Source organism: Alligator sinensis, unplaced genomic scaffold, assembly GCF_000455745.1.
Source record: "Alligator sinensis unplaced genomic scaffold, ASM45574v1 scaffold131_1, whole genome shotgun sequence".
NCBI lineage: Eukaryota > Metazoa > Chordata > Crocodylia > Alligatoridae > Alligator > Alligator sinensis.
Genome location: NW_005841830.1, coordinates 2784687 through 2809567, shown reverse-complemented (window position 1 = coordinate 2809567; position 24881 = coordinate 2784687). Strand labels below are relative to the sequence as shown.

General features: G+C 43.5%; 1 protein-coding gene across 1 annotated transcript in view; it reads right to left on the bottom strand.

Annotated features, from left to right (window-relative positions):
* The window catches only part of FSHR (follicle stimulating hormone receptor), a 191581-nt gene that overhangs the window by 30802 nt on the left and 135898 nt on the right, over positions 1–24881 (bottom strand). The window contains exons 5-8 of the mRNA XM_006014720.2: positions 22237–22308; positions 16370–16447; positions 12086–12154; positions 11902–11976 (exon numbers count right to left, since the gene is read on the bottom strand). Coding sequence (XP_006014782.1) covers positions 11902–11976; positions 12086–12154; positions 16370–16447; positions 22237–22308 — 294 coding nt within the window. The remainder of the gene's footprint in view (positions 1–11901; positions 11977–12085; positions 12155–16369; positions 16448–22236; positions 22309–24881) is intronic.

Below are 24881 nucleotides of genomic sequence, written 5' to 3'. Positions count from 1 at the left end.
ACAGGAGCAATACTGAGGAACAGTTAAAAATGGAGAAAGCCACAAGTTGGCCAGTGTAGGTGCACATAGCAGTTACAGTTGTGAGGGAAATTAGTTTTTGCATTTTCCAGAAAAAATAGGTTTAATATTTGCCAAAAAAAAAAAAAAAGATTAAGGGGTGATAGAGATGATAAACCTTAAATTGCTAGGAGTGAAAAATAACAAAATATTTCCAAAGGATAACAGGTTCAAAAGCAAAAGAGCACAGACTTAAGAAAGGGACAAAATTATAGACATTTATTTATGTGGAAAACTGCAGAATGGACTATCAAAGGCAGCAATGGAGGCTGAAATGACAAATGTATTAAAAAGAAAATTAAATTGGCACTTAACAGAACAAATATTCTGATGTGAAAAATAAGCTCTGACTTGTGCTGCACAGCGGGAAGGGGGCAGAAAAGGAAAGTGAACCTTCCCCAATCAGCAAAGAATAGCAGAGGATCTCTTTGTAGTGCTCCAGTGTAAGTTGCTATCCAGTGTTGGATACAAAACTGCTCTACTCTCTATTATGCGTAGTTAAACAAAATGACTTGTTCTAATAAAATAGATGGACTAATTGAATGTGGAAGCATAATTTTTTCCATCCCTCAAAACAGATGGTTTCCATTTCCTCAATACCTTACCTACACTCTGGCAATATTATGTTTGACCTAAACAACACAATATATATGAGCAACTTTTACTGTGACATCCAAGTAATGAGGTATGGTGGCTACCAGCTGCTGAGGAGATCGGTTTCAGCATTGCCTAATAGTTTCAAACAATCAATGAGTACAATGGACATTCGGAGTTGAGTTTTCTAAGAAAGCTGTACATGCACCTGGAAAAAATCATGTACAGAAACATCTGCTTGTAATCTCAGAACCAGCAGTCTGCATGAATCCACCAGACAACTGCACACACAACTACTTTTGCTCAAGTAGTTACCTAAGATGTGCGAGTGACCCTAATTTTTTGGTGGCAATGGTGGGTATGCATGTATTCCTGTGCCTATGTTGCTTCCATGGCTGAAAATGTAAAGCTAGACCCATAAAGGGGTTAGGCTGTCATGACACTGCATTTCAGCAACATTCTGGGGATAACTTGCCACAGCTAGTGACCAGTGAAAGCTAGCAAAGAGGCAGCAAACAGAGGCATTTAATAAATGGGAGTGCCTTGGTGAAGAAGGAGTGCTTGAGAGATTTCCTATTCCCAACTTCAAAATACCCTGTTACCTAGTGGTAAGGATATTCACCTGGGCTGGGTGGAAAAAGATTTACATTCAAATTCTTTAAAACAGAAGAGAAATTTGGCCTGTCTCTCACACATCCTGGGTGACTACTCTAACCATTGGTCTCTGGAATAAAAAGAGCCACCTCCTCTTTCTGCACTATTTTGTGTAGGATCCAATGCTCTGAGAAAACCTACTATGCTATGTCTTGAAGGCAAAGTAGTCAGGAAAGCTCACAGTGGTGAATCCTACTGCGGCTTAGGTACAGGCCAGATGCTGAACTGGTCAGCTCTCTCAGGAATAAGTGGCAGGTCTTTGGGGTTTCTGAAGCTTGGATTTTAGGTATCTGAAGTGATAATTAGGTGGCAGTTAGAAATGTAAAACTTTCCCTGGATCCATCCCTTAGTCCATAGAATAGTTTCTATTTAGGATTACTATTAGAAATATAATTTACTGATCAACAGGTTACCTCTAGTTAAATCCAGATGCTGTAGCTTTCACAGCATAATTATGAATTTATAAACTTCACAAGGCTTCCTAGTCTCAAACAAAGGTAGAAAAAAAAAATTTGGCTTGTTAACTAGAAAAACTTCATTGAACCCAGATAGTTGTTATCCTGAGTTGAAAGCAAGAGCTAAATATGAATAAGAATGCTGTCTAGTTTTACAAGTGACAAAAATGTTATAGTGTATCTAAAAATGAGATCCTTAACACTTAAGCATCTTTGTGGGTGCAAGTAAGGTCTTTTAAAGAACTTTCTAGTTTTTGTGGTTGTTAATGCATATAAACATAAGCAAGTTAGAGGCAGTTGCTTCCTGTAGTAACAACGTATTTGTTTAAATGATCCATATCTCAGAGACAGTAAATGATATGCAACTACATGCTCCCTTGACAACCAATCCTGACAAAACACCGGTGACTCAATTAGTTAGTCCACCGAGTCATCGAAGTGCAGACTTTCTTGAGATTCTGTTCTCTAGATCAGAATCATCAGTGAAAAATTAGAAAAACCTTACTAGATTAAAATACCAAAATAAAGAAGAAAACAACATGGAAATGAAAACCATCAGCAGTCCCTCAATATGAGAATGACAGTCTTCCAATACAAGGTAGTCATTGGTGAGTCTGTGGGTGACTTAGAAGGCCCATCTCAGTGTTCAACTGCAGACACATCAGGTGGAAGAAGTAGATCCTGGTGATGTCAGGTCTCAGATCTTACCCTTTGTCTCTCTTGTCTGCCTGCCTTTACAGTGACATGAATTTGCTCCAAATGACTGATGCCTTGTTGTACATCACAGTGCCACTAGGGACATTTCAGTGCTTGAGTCTCCCAGGTATTGATGTTACTATCGCATTTCTTTCAGATTGGCCTTCAAGGTATCCTTGAATCTCTTCTTCTGCCCACCTCTGGAGCAGTGACCATTGGTAATTTGGGAGTCTAGGACCTGTTTGGGAGCTGATTGTTAGGCATCCTTTGTCCAATGCAGCTAGTACTGTATAAACATGGCTTCAATGCTTGTGGTGTTTGCTTGAGCCAGAACTTTAGCATTTGCTTTGCTGTTGTTCCAGTTGATATGGAGGATGTTCTGAAGACATAATTGATGGCGAGGTTCCAAAGCTTTTAGGTGTTTCTCATAGTCCATGTTTCACACCCATATAAGAGGATAAGAATGGCAACAGCTTAGTAGATGAGAAGCTTGGTTTGGGGCCTGATGCCATAATCACAAGACACAATTTCAGAGATGTCCAAAGGCAGAAATTCAGGTGTTGAATACTGCTGTCTGTGTTTACTTTTGGGGAAAGGTGGCTGCCAAGTAGGGGAAATGTTCAACATTCTTCAAGGATTTCCCCCTAATTATACTTTATGGAGGAGCAGCTGATTGGTTTGGGGGGGGGGGGGGAGGGTTGGTAAAGTATCTTAGTTTTTGTGAAATTGACAGTGAGTGGTTCACAGGTGTTAAGTCAGTTGCATTTAAATGGCTAGCTATAGAGTGGATAGCTATGGTGGTGCTTTCTGTGAGAGCCCAGAGGGCACTCACCAGGGGTGTATCCCCAGCCAGGAATGCAAAAAACCCCACGCAATCACGTCAACCCTGCAGCAGGAACACCCGACCTGCACCAGCACAGCTTTACCTCCACACCAGATGAAGCGGGTCGGGGCTAATCGGTGGCACGGACTATATCTGGGGGCCGGGGGTGGACCCAGAGGAGGGCCACAGGAGCCGGGGCGAGGAGCCACAGAAGGAGAGGCAGGGGCAAGCTGCCAGGTGGAGGCAGAAGAAGTGGCGACACCATCATCGCAGGAGTGAAGCGGAGGGTGGAAGAAGCAGGGCACTGGAGGGGAATCCAGGGATAGCTCTGGGAGCGGCAGAGGTGGCAGATCTGCCTGAATCTACCCGCTGTGGTGTTCCTTTTGGTTCTTTGTGGGTTTTTTTCTCTTTCTTCCACCTCTGGTTGAGGAGTCCAGATGAAAGATGGGTGCCTGCCCAAGGGAAGAGGAGCAGGGACTCACCTTCAGCTACCTTCATAATTGAAGAGGGGCAGGCAAGACCCCGAGCCGTGAAGACAGCGTCTGCCTGGCTGATGATGTCTGAGGGAATCCCCTGCCATGGGAGCAGCACTTGCCAGTAATTAAGCCCCTGCTGCGCAGTTTGAAGGTACTAGGGAAGAGATCTGGGCGGGGAGAGTTGATCAGAGAAGAATCCAGGGTAACGACCCCAGGCGAGTGAGCACCTAACTGGGAAGACCCCTGAGGCTGAGAAGGCCAAAGGTCTTGGGCTCTTTTTTACTTTAAAATATTAAAAAAATAAATAAATAAAGGAGAAGAAGGAATCAGAAAGTTGACTCTGAGCTGTTCCTTTCTACACTCCCAGAGTCGGGCCCCTTTCGGGTGCGGGGCAGCCCCTTTGATTGAGTTGGGCAGGAGACAGGCAGTCACCACCTCCCTTTTTCAAGATCTTTTATATCATCAAAGTCATGGCAGGCGGAAAAAGAAGGGGCATTGTATCCCTTCCAGCTCAGCCATAGGGGCACAGCCACTATAGGGGCTGGTGAATGTCAGCAGGATGTTGGGGTGTTCGCCCTTACATGGTGATGGCCCAACAACTTGGTGCATTGGCCAGGAATACTGACGATGACCTAGAAGAAGCAGAGAGGATGGAGGTCCCCATGGGGGCAGCGGGGGCGGGCGTGAACCCTGTTCAGCAAACACCGCACCTAATTGGGCAGGTCCTCCAACAGCAACAGCAACAATCTGCACAGCAGCTGGCTTTGGAGGAGAACTGGATTCAGCAGCAGGCATAGCAACAGCGAAATGTCATAGAGTTAAGGATTCCGAAGATGACCATTCATGATGACCCCAAAGTGTTCCTGGAGAGCTTCAAATGGGCGGCCCTGGCCACAGGGCTTGAAAGGTCTTGATGGGCAGGGAACCTTGGGGTTTTGTTGATTGGGAAGGCTCAGGCAGCCTATGGGTCTATGCCCAGGGAAGAAGCTAGGGACTATGATAAGGTCATAGGGGGGAAAGGATTCCAGAACGAAGCTCCTGAATGACAGGTCCCTCAAGACCTCATGATCCCACGAGGTCCATGAGCCAAGGACCCCAGGAGAGCAGGAGGCCTGAGGATAGTGGGGTGGTCTGCTTCTGGTGTGGAAGATCAGGACACATGGCCCGGGACTGTGTCTCCCCATTGTGGGGCCCCATGTGGGCAACTCACTCACCCTTTCCAGAGCTGAATGAGTCTCCAGGCCAAGATGGCTCCTCCGGAGTCAATATCATGGACTGTAGTGTTGGAAAGAGCTCACTGGACGGCCCCGGATCTCATCCTACGATCAACACTTGGGTTGGAGGTAAAAGGTTGGAGGTGATCATTGATACCGGTTGCTCCCACATGTTCATTCAAAGTAAACTAGCCCCCTCCATGTATATACAGAAAGCTACCCCAGTAAAGGTAACCTGTATGCATGGGCATAGCACCTTTTATCCCTGGTGGATTTACCGAGTCACGGTGTTCGGGACTACGTAAGAAATGCCCCATGATCCTGGGCTGGGACTGGCGTGAGACCTATGAAGTGCTCGGAGTTGCAAAGAATGGCGGCATGGGAGAGGTCGGCCTGGCTGGAGACCAGGGACCTCGACCTCGAACAGCTGACAAGCAGTCAAGCTTTCCGAAAGGCCCAAGAAGAAGAGCGGGAGTAGCGGGCAATATGGGAAATGGAATTGGTGAAGGTGGAGGACGAGGTGGTGGATCCGGCTTGCTACGCTCGCATGCCCCAATTTGAGGTTAGGAATGGTTTATTGTATCAGGTAAAGTCAAGCCCTTCGGGGGGGGGCAGAGGTGGTGCAACTATTGATTCCCACCCAGTTTAGGTTTCCTGTCTTGAATCTAGCCCACGGGAATCCGCTGTGGGGGGTCACATGGGGCACCAGAAGACTGAAGCCAGATTAACAAGGTGGTGCTTCTGGGCTGGGATGTACAACTAGGTCGAAAAATTTTGCTGTGCTTGCCCAGCATGCCAAATGGTGAGTGGGAACTGGCCTGCGTGGGCACTGTTACAGCCCATGCCAATAATTGAGGTTCCCTTTTCGCATATTGCACTGGATATCACAGGGCCCCTCTCTAAGAGTTCAGCTGGCCACCAAGTCCTGCTGGTTATCATGGACTATGCAACTAGGTTCCCCAAAGCGGTCCCAATGCAGTCAGTCATGGGGCCCCGGGTGGTGGAGGAGTTGATGAAGTGGATTGCCAATGAAATGTCATGCACGGCCTTTGCAGGATGCTGCAGATTTAACACCTTCACACCACGGTCTACCACCCGCAGACTAATGCGGTGGTGGAAAGATTTAATCAAACCCTGAAGAATATGTTGAGGAGGTGCGTGCAGGTAGAACCCTGCCAGTGGGACCTGATGATTCCCCTATTGTTATTTGTGGCACGAGAGGCACCCTAGTCATCGTTAGGATGTGCCCCGTTTGACCTAGTATATGGACACCGGCCTAGAAGCTTGCTAGATTTAGTCGAAGTAGGATGGGAGGCTAGGCAGGAGGGTGGATTAAACTCCTTCAAATATGTGGAGAACTTGCAGCAATGTCTATGAAGGGCAGGAGAACTGACCCACGATTACCTAAGGACTGTCCAGCAGTCCCAAAAGGCCGCATATGATAAGAAGACCCAAGAAAGGGGCTTGTGGGTAGGCCAAAAGATTATGGCGTTGCTTCCCGACACCGAAAATAAACTTATGAAATGTTGGCAGGGACCCTTTGTGATAACCCGGCAAATGGATCCTGTAGATTATGAGGTCCTTAAGCCAGGATCTCATATGGAGAAACAGATCTACCATGTTAACCTACTGAAAGAATGGAGGGAGCAGGAAGGTCTATTGATTGCCCCTTCCCCTCTGGAGGACGAGTTTGGCCGAGAGCTCAACCCTAGGATGGAGACCGAGGTCCTAGTTGTCCCTATGAGATCCCAACTCAATCCGGCACAACGGGGCCAGGCTGAGGCCCTCGTGAAAGAGTTCCGGGATGTTTTTAGTGAGAACCCTGGGTGTTTCCAGGGAATAACCCATTGCATAGTTATTCCCCTAGGACAAGTCGTCAGGAAGAAATGGAGGAGGATTCCCCACTGTAAGCATGAGGCCACCCACACCAAGTTAGCCAGAATGTTGAAATAGAGAACAATCCAGGAATCACGGAGCCCCTGGAGAAGCCCCACTGTAGCAGTTACCAAGCCCAATGGGTCTTTACAATTGTGTATTGACTTCAGGAAGGTGAATGCCATATCCAGGTTCGACGCTTTCCCGATGCCACAGATCAGTTAGCTTCTCGAGAAGGTGGGCCAAGCCCGGTTCATTTCCACCCTTGATTTAGCAAAGGGGTATTGACAGGTCCCATTGCAAGAAGAAGACAGGGAAAAAACAGCATTTGGTACCCCATGGGGTTTGTATGAGTTCAGAAGAATGCCCTTTGGGCTGTATGGGGCAGTTGCCACTTTCCAACGGTTGGTTGATTGGGTATTGGCCCTGCACCAACAATATGCGGCCATATATATAGATGATATTGTCATCTATACCCAAGGGTGGGAACAGCACCTCAGGGTGGTGAGGGCAGTACTGCAGGAACTATGCCAAATAGGCCTGACGGCCAACCTGAAGAAATCTGTCCTGGGCAAAGCGGAGACCAAATACTTAGAATTTTTACTGGGGTGAGGTCAAGTCTAGCCGTTGGCCAACAAAGTAAAGGCTCTACACTAGTTCAAGCCTCCACAAAACTGTAAGCAGCTGAGGGCCTTCCTGGGGTTAGCAGGATACTACAGGTGCTTCATACCCAAGTTTGCAGACGCTACCACCCCCCTTACTGACCTGTTACAAGGAAAAAGGGGGGGTCACTCATTTGGAACACTGAGAGCACACTCACCTTCGAACATACCAAAAAGGCTCTCTGCCATGAGGCAGTGCTAGATACCCCAAACTTTGACCTTATAGACAGATGCTTCGGAGAGGGCATTGGGTGCCGTGCTGTCCCAGGAGATCAAAGGAGCCTCCCGTGCCATAGCCTATGCTAGCCAGAAATTAAATCCCCAAGAAAGAAGGTACACCACCATTGAACATGAGTGCCTTGCCATAAAACAGGGCATTCAGTACTTCTGGTACTACCTGCTGTGGCGGGAGTTCACCCTCGTCACTGATCACGCACCCCTGAGGTGGCTGAAAATCAAGCAAACTGACAATGCCCACATTACCCGGTGGGCTCTAGCCTTATAGCCTTTTAGTTTTAAGATCATGAACGAGCTCAGAAAAACTAACATTGTGGCTGATTTCCTTTCAAGATGCCATGAGGAGGAAGATAGAATGGATTCTGGGACAACGGATGTGGATCCAGTCATACTGAAACACCAGGGCGTAAGTACACCTAATGGCGAGTTAAGGGGGGAGGTATGTGAGAGCCCAGAGGGCACTCACCAGGGGTGTATCCCCGGCCAGGAACGTGAACCACCCCACGCAATCACGTTGACTCTGTGGCGGGAACTCCCAATCTGCACCAGCACAGCTTTACCTTCATGCCAGGTGAAGTGGATCGGGGCTAATCGGTGGTGCGGACTATATCTGGAGGCTGGGGGCGGACCCAGAGGAGGGTCACAGGAGCCAGGGTGAGGAGCCGCAGAAGGAGAGGCAGGGGCAAGCCGCTGGGTGGAGGCAGAAGAAGCGGTGACACCCTCACCGCAGGAGTGAAGCAGAGGGTGGAAGAAGCAGAGCACCGGAGGGGAATCCGGGGATAGCTCTGGGAATGGCAGAGGTGGCAGATCCACCTGAATCTACCTGCTATGGCATTCCTTTTGGTTCTTCATGGGTTTTTTTTCTCTTTTTTCCACCTCCAGTCGGGGATTCCGGGTAAAAGACAGGTACCTGCCCCAGGGAAGAGGAGCAGGGACTCAACTCCAGCTACCTTCATAATTGAAGAGGGGAAGGCAAGACCCCAAGCTGCAAAGACGGCATCTGCCAGGCTGATGACGTCTGAGGGAATCTCCTGCCATGGGAGAACTAAGCCCCTGCTGCGTGGTTTGAAGGTCCCGGGGAAGAGAACCGGGCGGGGAGAGTTGATCAGAGAAGAATCTGGGGCAACAACCCCAGGTGAGCTAGCACCTGACTGGGAAGACCCCTGAGGCTGAGAAGGCCAAAGGTCAAGGACTCTTTTTTCCTTTAAAATATATATATAAAAAAAAAAAATAAAGGAGAAGAAAGAATCAGAAAGTTGACTCCGAGCTGTTCCTTTCTACACTCCTGGAGTCAGGCTTTTTTGGGGTGCGGGGGTGTAGGCTCCTTTGATTGAGTTGGGCAGGAGACAGGCAGTCACCACCTCCCTTTTTCAAGATCGTTTATATCATCAAAGTCGTGGCAGGTGGGAAAAGAAGGGGCGTCAACTCCCCTCCAGCTCAGCCATAGGGGCACAGCCGCCATAGGGGCCAGTGAATGTCAGCAGGACATCGGGGTGTTTGCCCTTACACGGTTACGGCCCAACACTCTCCTTTACCTAGAAATTACAAGAGGACCACTTCACAGACTTAGTTGGTTTGTCAGAAGCCAATGAGGAATAATCTGTCTGGGCTGCCTTATACCTCTGCCCCCTCAAATCACTTGGAGACTTATTAGGCACAACAAAATCTAATGAAAAGAAATAGTGTTGTCAGACAATAATCTTAGTTAAGTTTTAAAGAATTAGAAGAAGGGGTGGAGCGGAATAGAATAGGAGGACAGTGATTGGTTGACCCATGTTTCAATGAGAAGAGGGTATTGAAATAGATGCTAACAACCTTCTGTGGCTAAATGTCTCCTTAAGGTTGGGGTTGCAGGGCAGGTCTCTGAGAGGCTCTAGTGAGAATTCCATCTAATAAAAGCTAGTGTTAGCCACTACAGACAAAAGATGTTTAATTGATTATACAACAAAAGAGCTGAAATAGGAAGCTAGGAAAACTCGAACTGGAAATATACTGCACATTTTTACAGGGTGGGTAATTAATCATTAGAATGAGTTGCCTAGGGATGTGGTCGACACTCTATCACTTGAAGTCTTTAAATCAAGACTGAACGTCCTTCTGAAAGATGTGCTCTAATTCAGCCTGAAAATACAGGCTTGGTGCAGAAATTATAGGGTGAAATTTCAGAGCCTATATTGGAACGCAGAGTAGTTCTAAAATGGTTCCTTCTGAGGGTAAAATCTATACACCTATGAACCTTGTATTTTTTCAATATCCTGAAATACAAAATACAAATACGTTAATTGACAACCTGATATTGGTTCAGCTTTAAAAAGGGTTGAACCACTTTGCCATTATGTCTAATAAAATACAGAAGTCTGCATCACAAATGTGATTTGTCCAACTCTGTTTTTCCCAGCAAAGTTGTTATTGTAGGTCAATCATTTCCCTAAATGAAAGCACATTTCTTGTGTACACTATGATGACAGATGAGTAGAAGACTTCTTTTTATGATCTCAGGATAAAAAGGCAATTTGCCATCTATAGAATGGTAGATACACTAGCAATGGAACAGAAAAATTCTGATACAAATAATTCACTGTTAGAGTTTGAACTATCAAATGAATCTGAACTATAGCCAAATCAATTTGATAAACTATCAGAATATGATTGTATCAGCTACAGCTTGCAAAGGCAATGCATTAACTTATCCAAGGCTCAGGCCTAGGAAAACAATACTTTATAAGAAACCATTTTCCCCATATGAACATCAGTTATGTTGCTGATGAAAAGATGCTTCAGTAATAGGCTCTTTCAACAATGAACAGCACAGATGGGGTACACAGAAGAGTAACTATCTAGTGTTGAAAATAGAAGAAAAAATAGCGAGGGGACTTATGACATGGTGCTTTACATTACCTCTGTATTGAGTATCATACCAAGGAGGAAGAGCCTGGAGAGTGGAGATATGAGGATGACAGAAGAACCCAGAGTTAGTTGGGTTTTTAAAGAAATCTCTTTTTTAGGCTTCCTAGCCGCAATAGTCCTCAGTTCTGGGAAGGGCAGCTAACGCAAGGCAAAAAGAGCGCTCCCTATTACAGCGCTCAAGTGAGAGCTTTCCACAGTTGCAGTTCCCCTTATATTTACTTGAGTGAGTCAGGCTCATCTCTTGCCATATTAATGCATGCTGAATTTGAAACCCAGGGGTAGAGAGAAAAGTTCATGGAAAAAATAATCATGCCCCTTTCTGTTCCTGGTTACATGAGATTGTAAGTAGAAGCATAAGTGACCATTCACACCTCCAGGTAACCTCAGACAAATGCTAATCCTGGGCCTTGGCAAATGGTGATAGAGATCTATGCCAGCCTCCGTGATTAAAGTATGAGGACAACAGCCCAGTGAAACTGCACAGAATGTAAGTTATGATTTCATCAGATGCAGCAGGTCCTCGTTGATACAATATACACTGTCCTAACTCTACTGATTTCAGTAGCTGTTTGAGAACCAGCAGTGCTTGAGGATCTGCCCACTTAGGTTTGGATTGTATCACAGCAGCACGGAAAAATGAACAGTATCTTCTTTTGCAGAGAGTGTGTTTGAGTTACTACATGACAGAGGCTATAAAACAGTGGCTCTAACACTCACAAGCTCTGTACAGAAGTATAAAATCAGTCCCATATTTTACATCAGTCCCACCTTCTTTAAAACCTTTGGACTTAACCGCTTCTGCATTTTTGAGTGTTTGAAATTCAGGTTTCATAGTTTCATAGTAGCTAGGGTCAGGAGGCACCTGAACAGATCATCTAGCCTGACCCCCTGCCACAGGCAGGAATGAATGCTGGGTTCACAAGACCCCAGACAGGTGATCATCCGACCTCCTCTTGAATTTGCCCAAGGTAGGAGCGAGGACCACTTCCCTGGGAAGCTGGTTCCAGATTTTGGCCACCCTAACTGTAAAATATTGCCTTCTGACATCTAACCTAAACCTATTCTCCATCAGCTTATTACCATTGTTCCTTGTCACCCCAGGTGTTGCTGGGGAGAAAAGGGCTCTGCCTATTTGCTGTTGATCTCCCCTGATGAGCTTGTAGGTTTGTATCCACATTTGAATTTTGCATACTTAGCCCACTTTGAATAGAGAATTACTAATGAGAAAAACAGCATATAATTCTTACTTACAAAACAACTGGCCCAATGGCTCCTTGAAAAACCTCGTTTGGTAATTTCTCCAGATTTTGATTATCACTAAGATTTCTGTAAAACATAACAACAGTGTTGATAAAGACAATCTGAGCTCAATAAGCCTGCAACCGTTAATACCACCTAATAATTGTTTTATAGAATGCCAACAATAAGAAGTTACAGTTCATCCAAGTAGGTTCCATTGAATGCATGGTTCTGGATTTCCCGAATTCCATTTTTATTTAACCATCTGCAACAGAAACAATTAAAAAAAATGATTAAGCAAGCCCATACACTCTTGCATTTGCATCCTAAATTCTGACTCAACAGCAAAAAGACTGGATGTTTTCAAATGAGTAATATATATAAATAAAGGCAGGGCAGAGTGGTGCCTTAGAGACCAACTTGCATGTGTTCAGGAAGGCATAAACTTGCATAGGAGACAGCCTATTTTGTCAGATACATACATGGTTATCTTTGGGTATCCCAGAAAACTATTGTAAGACGTCAACCACTAGGGAATGGGGTTTGGTGAGTGTGGACGTAAGCACTGCAGTTATACTCTTATCTGACTCCAAAATCAGAGAACTTGTCTTAAACATGATGGACCAGGGTCTGCTGGTAAAACATGGCTAACTGCAGCAAAGTGAATGGGGCCACTCCAGATTCACACCAGAGTGAGAGCATGTGCTAATTATCACAAGAGAAAAATAGAATAGGAATGCCCGCCGCTGGAAGGGGGTGGCGAGTGGCAACTGCCTGCAGGTGCCAAAGTGGCGCCTTTTCATAGTGGATGCACCACCATGCTCAGGGCGTGCGCGTGCACCTGTGTATACCATCTACGTGTCACCAGTGACACCAAGTGGTAAAAGAGTTCCTTGAATAGTCTCAATTGCTTCCAGACATTGTGAAAGTCCCTACTGATTCAATGCTGAAAGGTGGAAGTAAACAACTTTAGAGATGGAGAAACACCTAGGGAATGGAAAAGGGGACTTTGCATTTGAGTACCAGTCTGGGGCAGGTGATGGTTTAACTCTGGCTTTGGCTTTGGGCTCTGGGCTGAAGCTGAAGCTAAGCCACCACCTGCCCTGGGCTGGAATAGTTTGTTTGGTGGGGGAGGGGGCAAGTAGTCAGGCAGGAGTGAGAGGGGAAACTCAGGGGGAAAAATACAACCTTCCCCCCACACCTTCCCCTGTACCTGTGACTGCCTCCACCCACTGTCCCCCCACTCCCCAACTGCAGGAGGGAGCTTGGGTTGTTGGAAGCAGGGGCCAGGCTGGGGTTCTGCTTCTGCAGACTGCCCCAGAGGAGCAGAGCTGCAGCAGTAGTTGAGGGCAGGGGGTGGGCAGGGAATGGAAGGGGACAGGAACAGACATAGGGTGCAAGGGATGAGGAGGCAGACTTCAGGGGGGGAAGCAGGTTGGGGGAGTCAGGGAATGGGGGGGCAGGCACAGGCACAGAGGTGTAGGTGGCAGCTGGGGGAGGTAGACAAGGGGCAGGGGAGCAAGAAACAGGAAAGCAAGGGGCAGGGGTCTGCCCCCCCCAAACCCTGCCATTGCTTTCCCTGCCACAGCAGTGAGGGCAGTAGGAGGGGGCAAAATTAAGAAAACCTTCTACTAATTAGACTTTATACATGGAAAATTATAATATGTGTGTCGTTTTCCATGTATAAAAACTAATTATTTCAGGTCATCTTAAATTTGAAGTTATCTTGGATAATATAGTAGTATTGCAAAGTTCAGCCTGTCTGTGCCTCCTCTCCTCTGAGAGATAAGGTCTCTGGCAGAGTGGCTACAAAATGGGCCAGAGAGGGTATGGGGTAGAAATGGTGGGGAACGTGCCAGGTTAGCTGCCGAAATCCTTAGGCACCTTCTGCCTTCACAGATTAGTCCCCTGTTTGCTCCTTGTCTCCCTATGGTCCCAAGCTCTCCCTTTTAAGTAAAGCAGCAGGTATCAATTCTGGGAGTTTAAGCTTGTGGTGTTTCCTTCTGAATATTTACTGTGGTGCATTAGCTAATTAATATATAATACCCTTCCCTCCTCCCTCCATGGTCCAAAAAATTTAAATTTTGGTCAGTTATGGTTATTATTTACGCTATGTAGTTCTTCATCTCCTTTTATTGTTACTCTAAAAGTCTCACCTACTCCAGTACAGTATGACAGGCCTGATTGACAGCATAAAAATGAATTATGTAATTAAACTGTCAGGAGACCTATACGTTTCACTTATAATTCATAGTGAAAGCTGAGCATGTAAGTGATCCACTTCTCTGAGGTCTAAAATGGCATGCTAAGGTCAACATGAAAATCAATTATGGGCATGGCTGGAAAGATTACCATTTTGACCATGAAAAGCACATGTGCATGGCTCAATGTCGGTAATGTGTGTCAGATCAGATCAGGAAAACAGTTACCATTCCCTCCACTCACAGGCACTATTATAAATGAGTGAACAGACACAAAGAGGAAAGACATGCCTTTATTTATACCACCTGAAGTATTTACTATGTTTCATCATTCATGTTCATTTGTTTCTGCACTTTTTTTTTCCAGTCATAGTATTCAGTCACTGCATTCTATCACTGAATGTGATGCTAACAGAACAAGATGCTGATAGAAAGCAGGGTAGATTTGCACCTTTTAGCCTAACCAAGTGTGTGTAAACGTGTGTGTGTGTGTACCTGCATACATACATATACATATATACACGTTTACTTTATATACATCTACTTTGGTTAGTCGATAAGGTACAATTCTACCTTCTACTTGACTTCAGACAACAGCTAACTACATCTCCCTATAAGATGCTGATACCAGATTGCTCTGTAGGGATCATATAGTGATATCTACTACTGTCAGACCATCACGACTGGGCCTTGCAATCCCCTGAGAAAAAATACGTATATTTTTTTATTCCATTAACAAAAGAAGGTTTAACTTTAGGTTAAATCATGAGGTTCTTGTTTGCACCTGGATATTTAATTTGTGCGGCCGTGGGGAAATCCCTGACTTTATTTTACTTTCGAGGAAGTTCATATATCTTTGTCAGACTTTCATGATGAAAGGTTGTGTAAATGATGGGGAAAAATGCAGGGATAATTGCAGGTTACTCTTGCTATTAAAGTATCTTCAAATAGTCAGGGTTTGATCCTGTCCCCACTGAAATCAATGGCAGTAGTATATGTCCCATATAGATGGCCCCTGGTTCCTGTCTTTGAGGCAAACCACATGTCATAATGGTAAACTTTCCAATCCAGCCACTGGCCTAGATGAAATAAAGACCCAGTTCAGTGAGTGAGATAATGCAATATGCCTAAGAAAGGGATCAGAGAAAGGTAGTTCATTAAAAAACATGATTGTTCAAGTCAAATGAAAAGTCATTTAACTCCACAGCATGAAACTATTTGGCAAAAGGGCCTATAACAATGCATTAACATTATGCACAAGTAAACCACATTTTCACAGTATTTCCCTGCATTTTGCCTGATTAATGAACATTTTTGAATGATGCATCTGACTGTAAGTATGTATGAGTCATGCCATCCCTCAGAGTGCAATTTGCATCGCATGGAACATTTGTTGTAGATGGGATGCGTTTAACCTTGGTATCAGTAATTACTAAATATGCTTTATGCTGTGATTTCCAAATACGGAACAGGAATGGAGAGGAACAGGAAGAAAAATTACTGAATGTTAAAGTAATGAAAGGAGAAAAGAAGCATGTATTTTTTAGGAACTATGCCCATTTGGAAATCTGCTTAAAATTAATGGGGCTTGCAACTAGATCCTGGGTTTAATTCCCACTTTGGAGAGATTGGAAAAGAGGCTGGTGACAGGAAAACAATGAAAAAGGAAGCTGAAAAAAATGGAAAAGATAACTGGAAACCGGCTGTGTCAGGGAAGCAGTGATGAGCGAGATACCATTATAAATAAAATGGGATATAGCATCCATCAGGTTCTCTGTTGGGCTAAGTTTACAGTCAGCACTGAAGAGAGGCTCATCCCTCTGTGATGCTGTTTGACCTGCATGTATGTATCCAAGGATAACTTCTTGGGGGCAGTTCCAACCTACATGCACAGCTCATAGCTCTCATTGTTGCCTCCTACCACTGCTTCCTCCCAGCTATTGGATGAATCCACCTGTTATATTCTGCCACCTACTTTGTAAGGTATTTGTGTCAGGGATTGCCAATTCATTAGAGATGTATTCTAGTGGAGCTGCAAATGCTGCAAAAAATATTTAACAGCAACAACAAGATGTCTCTCTCACAGTAGGATTTTTCTTTTTAAAAAGTTAATTCTCCATGGAAATAAAAAGCCCCATGCTGATTTTAATTACAGGAAAGAAAAGTCAAAGTCAACAACCTCAAATTAATTGCACAAAATAGGGCCCAAACACTGGAAACAAAGTTATCTTGCCCCCATCCCAAAGGTGACATAAGAAAAAAAGTACTTTCCTACTTACATAATGACACTTTCAGAACTCAATCCCATGAAGGAATTACTTTCAATTTTATGAATATTTATATTATCTTGAATATCACTGAAAAAGAAAGCACAATAAAAATGAAAGGTTTTGTTGGGCCTTTGATACTTTCATCCTTTGCTGGAGAAACAATGCTGCAAACCCAAATTTTTAAAGGGTATCTGCATTAGCTCTCAGGAGCTCTTTTACATGTAGGCTTCCTGAGAGACAACATTTTAAATTCTTAAGACAATTTGCTTGCAGGGTGCTAGCACTGCTGATGAATGAAATTGCAGCAGTCATTTCCATATATTGCTCTCATGCATTTGTTCTGAGCAGGATCAAACAAAAAATATGTCTTAAAGGACAGGATATTACAGTCTTAACCATTTGAATGACACTCCCATAATAGAACATCTAAGTAAGAATCATAGGAACGTAGGGCTGGACAGAACCTCACAAAGTCATCTAGTCTAGCCCCTGCTCATGGCTAAACCATCCTAGCCAAATGACCATCTAACCTGCTTTTGAACGTTTCCAAGCATGGAGAATCCACAACTTCTCTAGGTAACCTGTTCCAATGCCTGACCACTCTCATAGTCATAAAGTTCCCCCTAATCTCCAGCCTAATTGGCCCTCCTGAAGCTTGAGGCCATTGCCTCTAGTCCCATCCCCTGCAGCCACAGAGAAAAGCCTATCTCTAGCCTCTCTGAAATGGCCCTTCAGGTATTTGAAGACTGTTATGAAATTCTGCCCCCTCAGTCTTCTCTTTTTCTGACTAAATAGCCCTAGTTTTTTCAGTCTTTCCTCATCAATCTTGCCTCCAAAGCCTCTCTTGGTTTTTTTTTTTGTTTGCCTTGTAACAGACTCTTCCCAAACTGGCCACATTTTTCTTGAAGTATGGGGCCCAAAACTAGACACAGAACTCCAGGTAAGGCCTCACCAGTACCATATAAAGTGGAAGAATCACTTCCCTTGATTTGCAAGTGACACTTCTGTTAATACAACCCAGGATGTTGTTGGCTTTTTTTGCAACAAAAGCAACAGGAGCACACTGTTGATTCATATTCAGCTTACGGTCTACTGTAACCCCAGGTTCTTCTCTGCAGTACCGCAACCGAGGCAGTCACTCCCCACTGAGTATGATGATCCAATTAGTTACATATCCAACTTGCAGTACTTTCATATTGTCTAAATTTCCTTAGCTTGTTAATGAGAATGTGAGAGACAATGCTAAACCTTTGCTAAAGTCAAGGTATATCATATCCACCATTCTCCCCACATTCACAGAGCTTGCCACTTCATCATAGAGGAAATCAGGTTGGTTAGGCATGATTTGCTGTTGGTGAATCCATGCTGGCTGTTCTTGATCAACTTGTTCTCCCCAAGGTACTTCACAATGGTTTCCTTGAGGACCTGCTCCATGATCTTTCCAGCTGTAGAGGTCAGGCTAACTGGTTTGTAGTTCTTTGGATGTACCTTCTTAAAGCTGAGTGCTATATTGGTTCTTTCCAGGCATCTGGGACCTCACCCAAACTCCATGAGTTCTCACAATGTGGTAGCCAATGGCTCTTAAATTATCTCAGCTGGTCCCTTTGGATGCACCCCATCTGGCCCTGGTGACTAAAAGCATCTAAGTAATCTGCAGCAGAGAGTTGCAAGACTGGTTTACCAACTAATACAGAACTTTAGGGCTCTTATTTGGTCATGATTCAGCAAGGTAATTAAGTACATGTAATTCCCACCCCCACAACATCAATGGGATTCCTCAGATGCTTATAGTCTGGCATGTACTTGACTACTTTTCTGAACTGGGTCCTCTGAGAGTCTACTTAATTGACTAATAATGATTTCAGCTGGTTTCATAACAGTATCTTTTTGATTGATACATAACAAAGAGTTGTTAATAAATATTTCTGTTGCTTGCTCAAAATATGTACTACTCCATGAAGTTAAACAGTATTACTCATAATTTAGATGGACAGGATGGTTGCTTTCATGCTGTTTCTGGTGGAAGGTAGTGAATAAAATGAACTGTGTGAAAAGCTTGGAATTAAATGCGAGTCCCAAATTGTCTCATATTGTGAAAGCTAAGTATGACTACAATACTGCATTGACTGACTGACAAAGAAGTGCCTCAAATATAGTCCTCATGGAAATCAACATAAGTTTTGCATATGGACATATAGAAACATTATTAGAGAGTGAAATATATCTCTGTGCAAAAGGTCAGCACAAGGCCTTTATATATATTAATACACCGATAAGTTCCCACTTACAGAGTGAAATCCTGGCCCAGTTAATATCATTCAAAGTTTAGCTACTGATTTTAATGGAGACAGGTTTTGAACCAAGTTCTATTTTGGGACTTAATTATTGCATAGACCTTGTACTGGCCTTCTGTAAAGGGAGGAATTTCACCTCAGGAGAATAATGTTGCTTCACTAAGCTAGAGCAATCCAGTATACCTATGTCTGAGGATGATAACAAAGTTATGTAGGAAAAAGGTCTCATGGCTCCACATGTACTGAATCTGCTGTTCAAATTCTCAAAGCACTACAGCACATTTCCAGAAACTCCATACTAGACAAAACATACTACCTGTTTTGTATTTTAATTTGTGTGTATGGGCATGTTACTGTGTATATGTTTGAGTAAAAGTGCCAGAGACAGGTGTTAGATTAATGGTCTTGAAGATTAAAATCTTTTCATCAAAATTTAAATCTAAACAAAAGCAGTGGAAGCTTCCCCAACCCTCTGTACTTCAAACTTAGCCTGATAGGATCATAGGAAAGTAGGGCTAGAAGGGACCTCACAATGTTATCTAGTCCAGCCCCCTACTCAAGGCAGGACCATCCCAGCCTCTGTCTAACCTCTTCTTGAAAACTTCCAAGAATGGAGATTCCACAATTTCTTTAGATAGCCTATCCAATGATTCTTAACCACTCTCATAATTAGAAAATTCCAATCTCCAACCTAAATTTCCCCTGCTGCAGCTTAAGGCCTAGTGCATTGCCCTTCAGGTATTTGAAGACTGTTATCAAAAGCCCCTCAGTCTTGTCTTCTCCTGATTAAATAACCCTCATTCTTTCAGCCTTTCCTCATCAGTCTTGCCTCCAAGGCCCCTAATCATTTTTGTTGCTCTGCACTGGACTCTTTACAAACTGTTCACAGACTTCTTGGAGAATGGGGCCCAAAAATGGGCACACAACTCCAGATGAGGCCCACCAGTGCTGAATATAGTGAAAGAATCACTTCCCTTGATTTGCAGGTGACACTCCTGTTAATGCAGTCCACTATGCTGTTGTCTTTTTTTTCAGCAAGAGCACACTATTGGCTTATATTCAGCTTATTGCCTATTGTAACTGTAGTACTGATGCCTAGCCAGACATTTTGTATTTGTGCATGCAATTATTCTGTCACAAATGAGGAGCATCATATTTGTTCTTGTTGAATCTCACATGGATGATTGTAGACCATTTCAGGTCATTCTGGATCCTTGCCCTACCGTCTGGAGTATCTGCAACTCTACCCAACTTATTGTCATCTAGACATTTGCCAAGCATGTACTCACTGCCATCATCCAAATCATTAATGAAGGTGTTAAAAAATACTGGATCCAGGACAGTTCCCTGGGGAACCCCATTTGATACTTCCTCCAAACTAGACATTGAGCCATTGAGGACTATTCGATGAGTATGATTATCCAACCAGTTACGTATCTAGTCAAGATATATTATATCATATCATATCATATCATATATCATATTCACTTCTCTTCCCACATGCACAGAGCCTGTCACCTTAACATAGAAGAAAATCAGGTTGGTCAGACATGACTTGCTCTTCTTGAATCCATGCTGGCTGTTCCTGATCACCTTGTTCTCCCTTAGGTGTTTCAAAATGGATTTCTTGAGGACCTGCTCCATGATCTTTTCAGGTATTGAGGTTAGGCTGATCAGTCTGTAGGTCCCTGGATCCTTCTTCTTTCCTTTCTTAAAGATGGACACTTTTTTTGCTCTTTCCAAGTTATCTGGGACTCCACCTGACCACCAGGAGTTCTCAAAGAAGATAGCCAATGGCTCCATAGTTACCTCAGTTAGTTCCTTCAGTACCTAGGGTGCATCCCATCTGGCCATGCTGACTTGAAAGTATCTAGCTTCTAAGAAATTCCTAGTCTGTTATTCTACTACACTAGGCTATTTGTGAAGTCCAAAGCAAAGAAGGTGTTAACTATTTCAGCCTTCTCTGCATCATCCATAACTAGACTGTCTTTTGCATTCTTTAATGGACCTATGGTTTCCCTAGTCTTCCTTTTACTTCAACATATTTGTGTAGAATCGCTTTTTAACATCTTTTATGTCCCAAGCCAGCTACTTCTCAAGTTGTGCCTCAGACTTCTTAATTTTCTCCCTGCTTGCCTGTGCAATACTTGTACACTTTCCCCTAGTACCATGACCCAGTTTCGCCTTTTTGTAAGATTTGTTTTTTGAGTTTCATTTCATTGGTGAGACTGCTGTCTAGCCAGGCTGGTCTTCTTTTTCACTTTCCACTCTTCTATTGCTTCAAAATAGGTTACTCCTGTGCTTTTAAGTGGGCTTTGTTAAAGTACAGTCAGCTCTCCTGGGGCACATCTAGATGCAATTAATGCAAAGCAATAAGCATTTGTACATGTGCCTAGGAGTGCAGCATGTTGAGCTAGGTTGGAGCAGCCCTGGCTGGCAGAGGATCCTGGGGGTCAGCCTGCCAGCCTGGGGCTACTCCCCCTAGCTCAAGTGTGCTGCAAAGGGGATGGCTAGGACACAAGGCAGCCAGCAGGTAGCCCTCTCACTGAAGCATCTCTGTGCCACAGCCAGCCAGGGCATTATCTACACATGCACTGTTGCAAAGTTTTTTACTCTGCAGCAGGCTAGTACTTGTTTTTATAAGTACTAGCCTGCTGTGGAGTAAATTAATTTACTGCAGTCTAATAGAGACATGTGTGTAGACACTGAGACATTTACTGCACAGCTATTTAATCTACTGTGTAGTAAACATTTAGTTTAGACATGCCCCTGGACTCCTTTTTCCCTGAGATTTTCCTGCCACCAGTTCCTTGGGTTTGTTAAAATCTGCTTTTCTGAAACCCAGTGTCCTTATTCTGCTGCTCTTGATCATCTCTAAGAATGAACCAAGAATTGCTTGGATTCTTTTTTTTGTGAGTACTGGTTGAAAATGTTTAATCAAACTTGCTTTTAAATAAAAAACTGATTTTTGACTACAAATTCTTTCCAATGAAAATTTTAACTAAATATTTTTTTCCTATTGTAACTGAAATTTTCTATAGGAATAATGCATACCACCCTCTACTCCAGCTCTATATTTTGCTGCCAAAAGAGAAGTGTATTGTGTGTATAGGGAGGAGAGAGGGGAGTAGAGAGGGGAGTGTTTGGTGAGGTGGCCATCAGTCCACACAAAGCTTGACTGACAGCTGACATTAGGAAGTCACTGCACACAAACCAAACAACTGTCACCAGATGCCAACAAATTTCTGTGTCCACCAGCCTGATTTGAATTTAAATTGGTGACCTAGAAGGAAAAGACTATTATCAGACCCCTTAAGCCATCTAGTCATGCAGTTAAAAACAAAATTAAAGGAAAAAATTATCTGTAAAGTACCTCATATATAATTTTGTATAGAGACAATGCAGAGAACACCAAAATAATTTAAGACAAATTGTTATCAATGTCCACCAGATTACAATCTATGATACATTGGCAACGCTAATTATAAAGCACTAGAGAAAACATCTTCAAGATCTTGTTAGAGCAGCAGAATATTCACATAGAGTTAAATGAAGCTTAAAAAGCGGCCAATAAAAACTTACAGTAAAACTTTCTGGAAAGATTGTACTTTATGGACAGCAGGCAAAAACTTAATACCAGTGTTCAATATTAACCTAAGGGGAGAGAAAACAAATGGAGGTTATTAACTGTGGTTCAGGAGCGAAACGAAAACTGAGAAAGAAAAAGAAATGCTGGAAAAATTTGGCAACTACTTCGGGTAAAGTGAGCCTTCTGTTATAAGGGTAGGCATACTTTGGAAACCACACTTAAGTTACACAGCAAGTCTGGGAGTTTCACAAGTGCTCAGTGCTAACCTAATTTTGCTCCTACTTGTATCAACTGTGATATTCCTATTGACTTCAATGAGAGATGAGTAAGGCCAATGCTGAGTGCTTTCTGCAATCATATCCTAAGTGCATACATTGGATATTGTGGCGTTGGCTCTCAGCACCGTGATGAATTTCAGTCTCAGTTTGTAAAGTCTCACAAATGCATTCTGCTGAAATATCAGTTCATCAAAGTGCTTTAGCTCAGCAACTGAAGAACCTATGGCAGGGATAGATTTAGACTTTGGAAAATAAAATGAAAGGAAGAAAGTCATATACAGAGATATGGAGCTCAGGCTCCAGGGGAGAAAGGATCCCACTTGCAAATTTATACTTTCCACTGATTTAATAACAATATGAACTACCAATCACAAAATTGTTAAACTACCTGTCCTTTGGGTGGAAGGAAAGTTCAGTGATAGTATTTGTTTCTCTAATTACTGTGACATAGAACAATATATTTAAAAAAATTATAATATGTTAAGTACCTCAATATTTGTTTCTATTTTAGTAAATGATGAATCCTCATTTCCATTGAAAAACAAAAGTACAGCCCACCTTCCCTCCAAAATAAACCCAGGATGTTTTTTTCCCGGTGCCTTAAATATTAATGATCTATGTGTATGTTATCAGTGTAACAAAGAGATGGGATTGAACTTTACATTTGGAGCTGGAGCTAAATCCAAACTTCTACCATGCTTGCATCTGGGGTAGTGGAGACCTAATTGGAATATTGCAGAACATGATATGAGAAGTTATTCCTAGGGCTCTGTGAAATGGCAGCATTCTGTTTCGACTTGCGTTTTAACACTTCGACAGAACAGTGTTCTGTTTTGAATTTTGTTTAGATTTGAAACCACTGTTCTGTTCCATTTCTTTGCAACAGTTTCGCCATTTCGCCGTTTCGCCCATAAGTTATAATGGGGAAGGTCCAAACAGCGTATAACTGTCATTTCTGGCCTGATTTGGATGAAACTTGCAGGGACTTCATCCCTTCTGAAGGCATGAAGTCTGCCAAGTTTCAAGGATATATGTGCAAAGGGTTCAGGGAAACTGCACCCCAAAATCTTGAAAGCAAAACTCATGTCCTGTGTATGTGTTAAGCCACAGCAGGGTCAAAACTGCAGGCATGCTAGCCCCTGCTAAGGCCACAAAGTCTGCCAAGTTTCAAGGAGATAGGTGCAGGGGTTTGTGGGAAGCTGTACCTCAAGCTGCGGACAAGCAAAACTTGTGACATGGGTCATGGGTCATGTGCTGAGGCCATGAAGCCTGCCAGCTGTCGAGGAGATAGGTGCAGGGGGAGTCTGGGTTCTGAGGCCCTGCAGTTCTGGCTGCTGACACGCAAAACTTGTGACATGTGTGCTAGTGGGACTTTGTCTGTCTTGGGGCAGAGGGGGTGAAAACTGCAGGCCTGCTAGGCCCTGCTGTGGCCACAAAGCCTCCCGCCTGTTAAGGAGATGGGTGCAGGGGGGTTCTGAGGCCCTGCACCCCTAGCTGCTGACAGGCAAAACTCATGACACAGGTGCTTGTGCCATGGCAAGTAAAACTCTTCTCCCTCATCCCCTGCTCACCATACTCAGCAAAATACGCCCCCACTCATGCTTTACCCAGCGCTGTAAAATAGCTAGTTACACCTCTGATTCTAAATAAAGAATCATAAGCTACAAATAATGTATTAAGTTTTTAATAGTTCTGTTTATTATTTCATGAACAAATAGTATTCTAATAAGACTGTCAAAGATTCTGAAAAGTGCAGAGTGGTCCTAATTTTAGATTCTATACAGATTTTGAATATTTGTAATAAATTATTGTTTCACTGCTTGTCTAATATATATTAATCAACTTTATTGTACTTTCCCCCCTTACACCTGAGATCATATTCTCTTAGTCCATGCTTGTCCCATCTTCTCCTGCTCCCTGAGACAATGAGGGGCAGACTGAAGCCAAATGACTTTTTTGCTGCTTCTTACCACCTATCTGTGAAAGTTAACAGCAGCTTCACTTCTTGCATTATATACCTACATTTATAAGCTTGAAAATATTACTAGTTACATTGTAGTACCTACAAAGTGATGGGTTTGTACTCTGTACATACTATCATTGAAGAATAGTTGTAGGAATTAGTGCAGTTTTACTAGGTTTCTGCTACAGATACGTTTTTACTCTGCTTTTTGGTTTTGCTTACTACCAGGCTTCCACCCTGGTGATTCTCAAGGTTTGAATAATACCCCTCAAGGCAGTAATTATCAAGGTTTGACTAATATCCCTCATGTAAGGCATCTGCCCCATTCAGCGATTGTTATATGAGATATCAGTTTTACCGTGGGGAATTTGTCCAGGTTTTATGGACAAATGTAAGC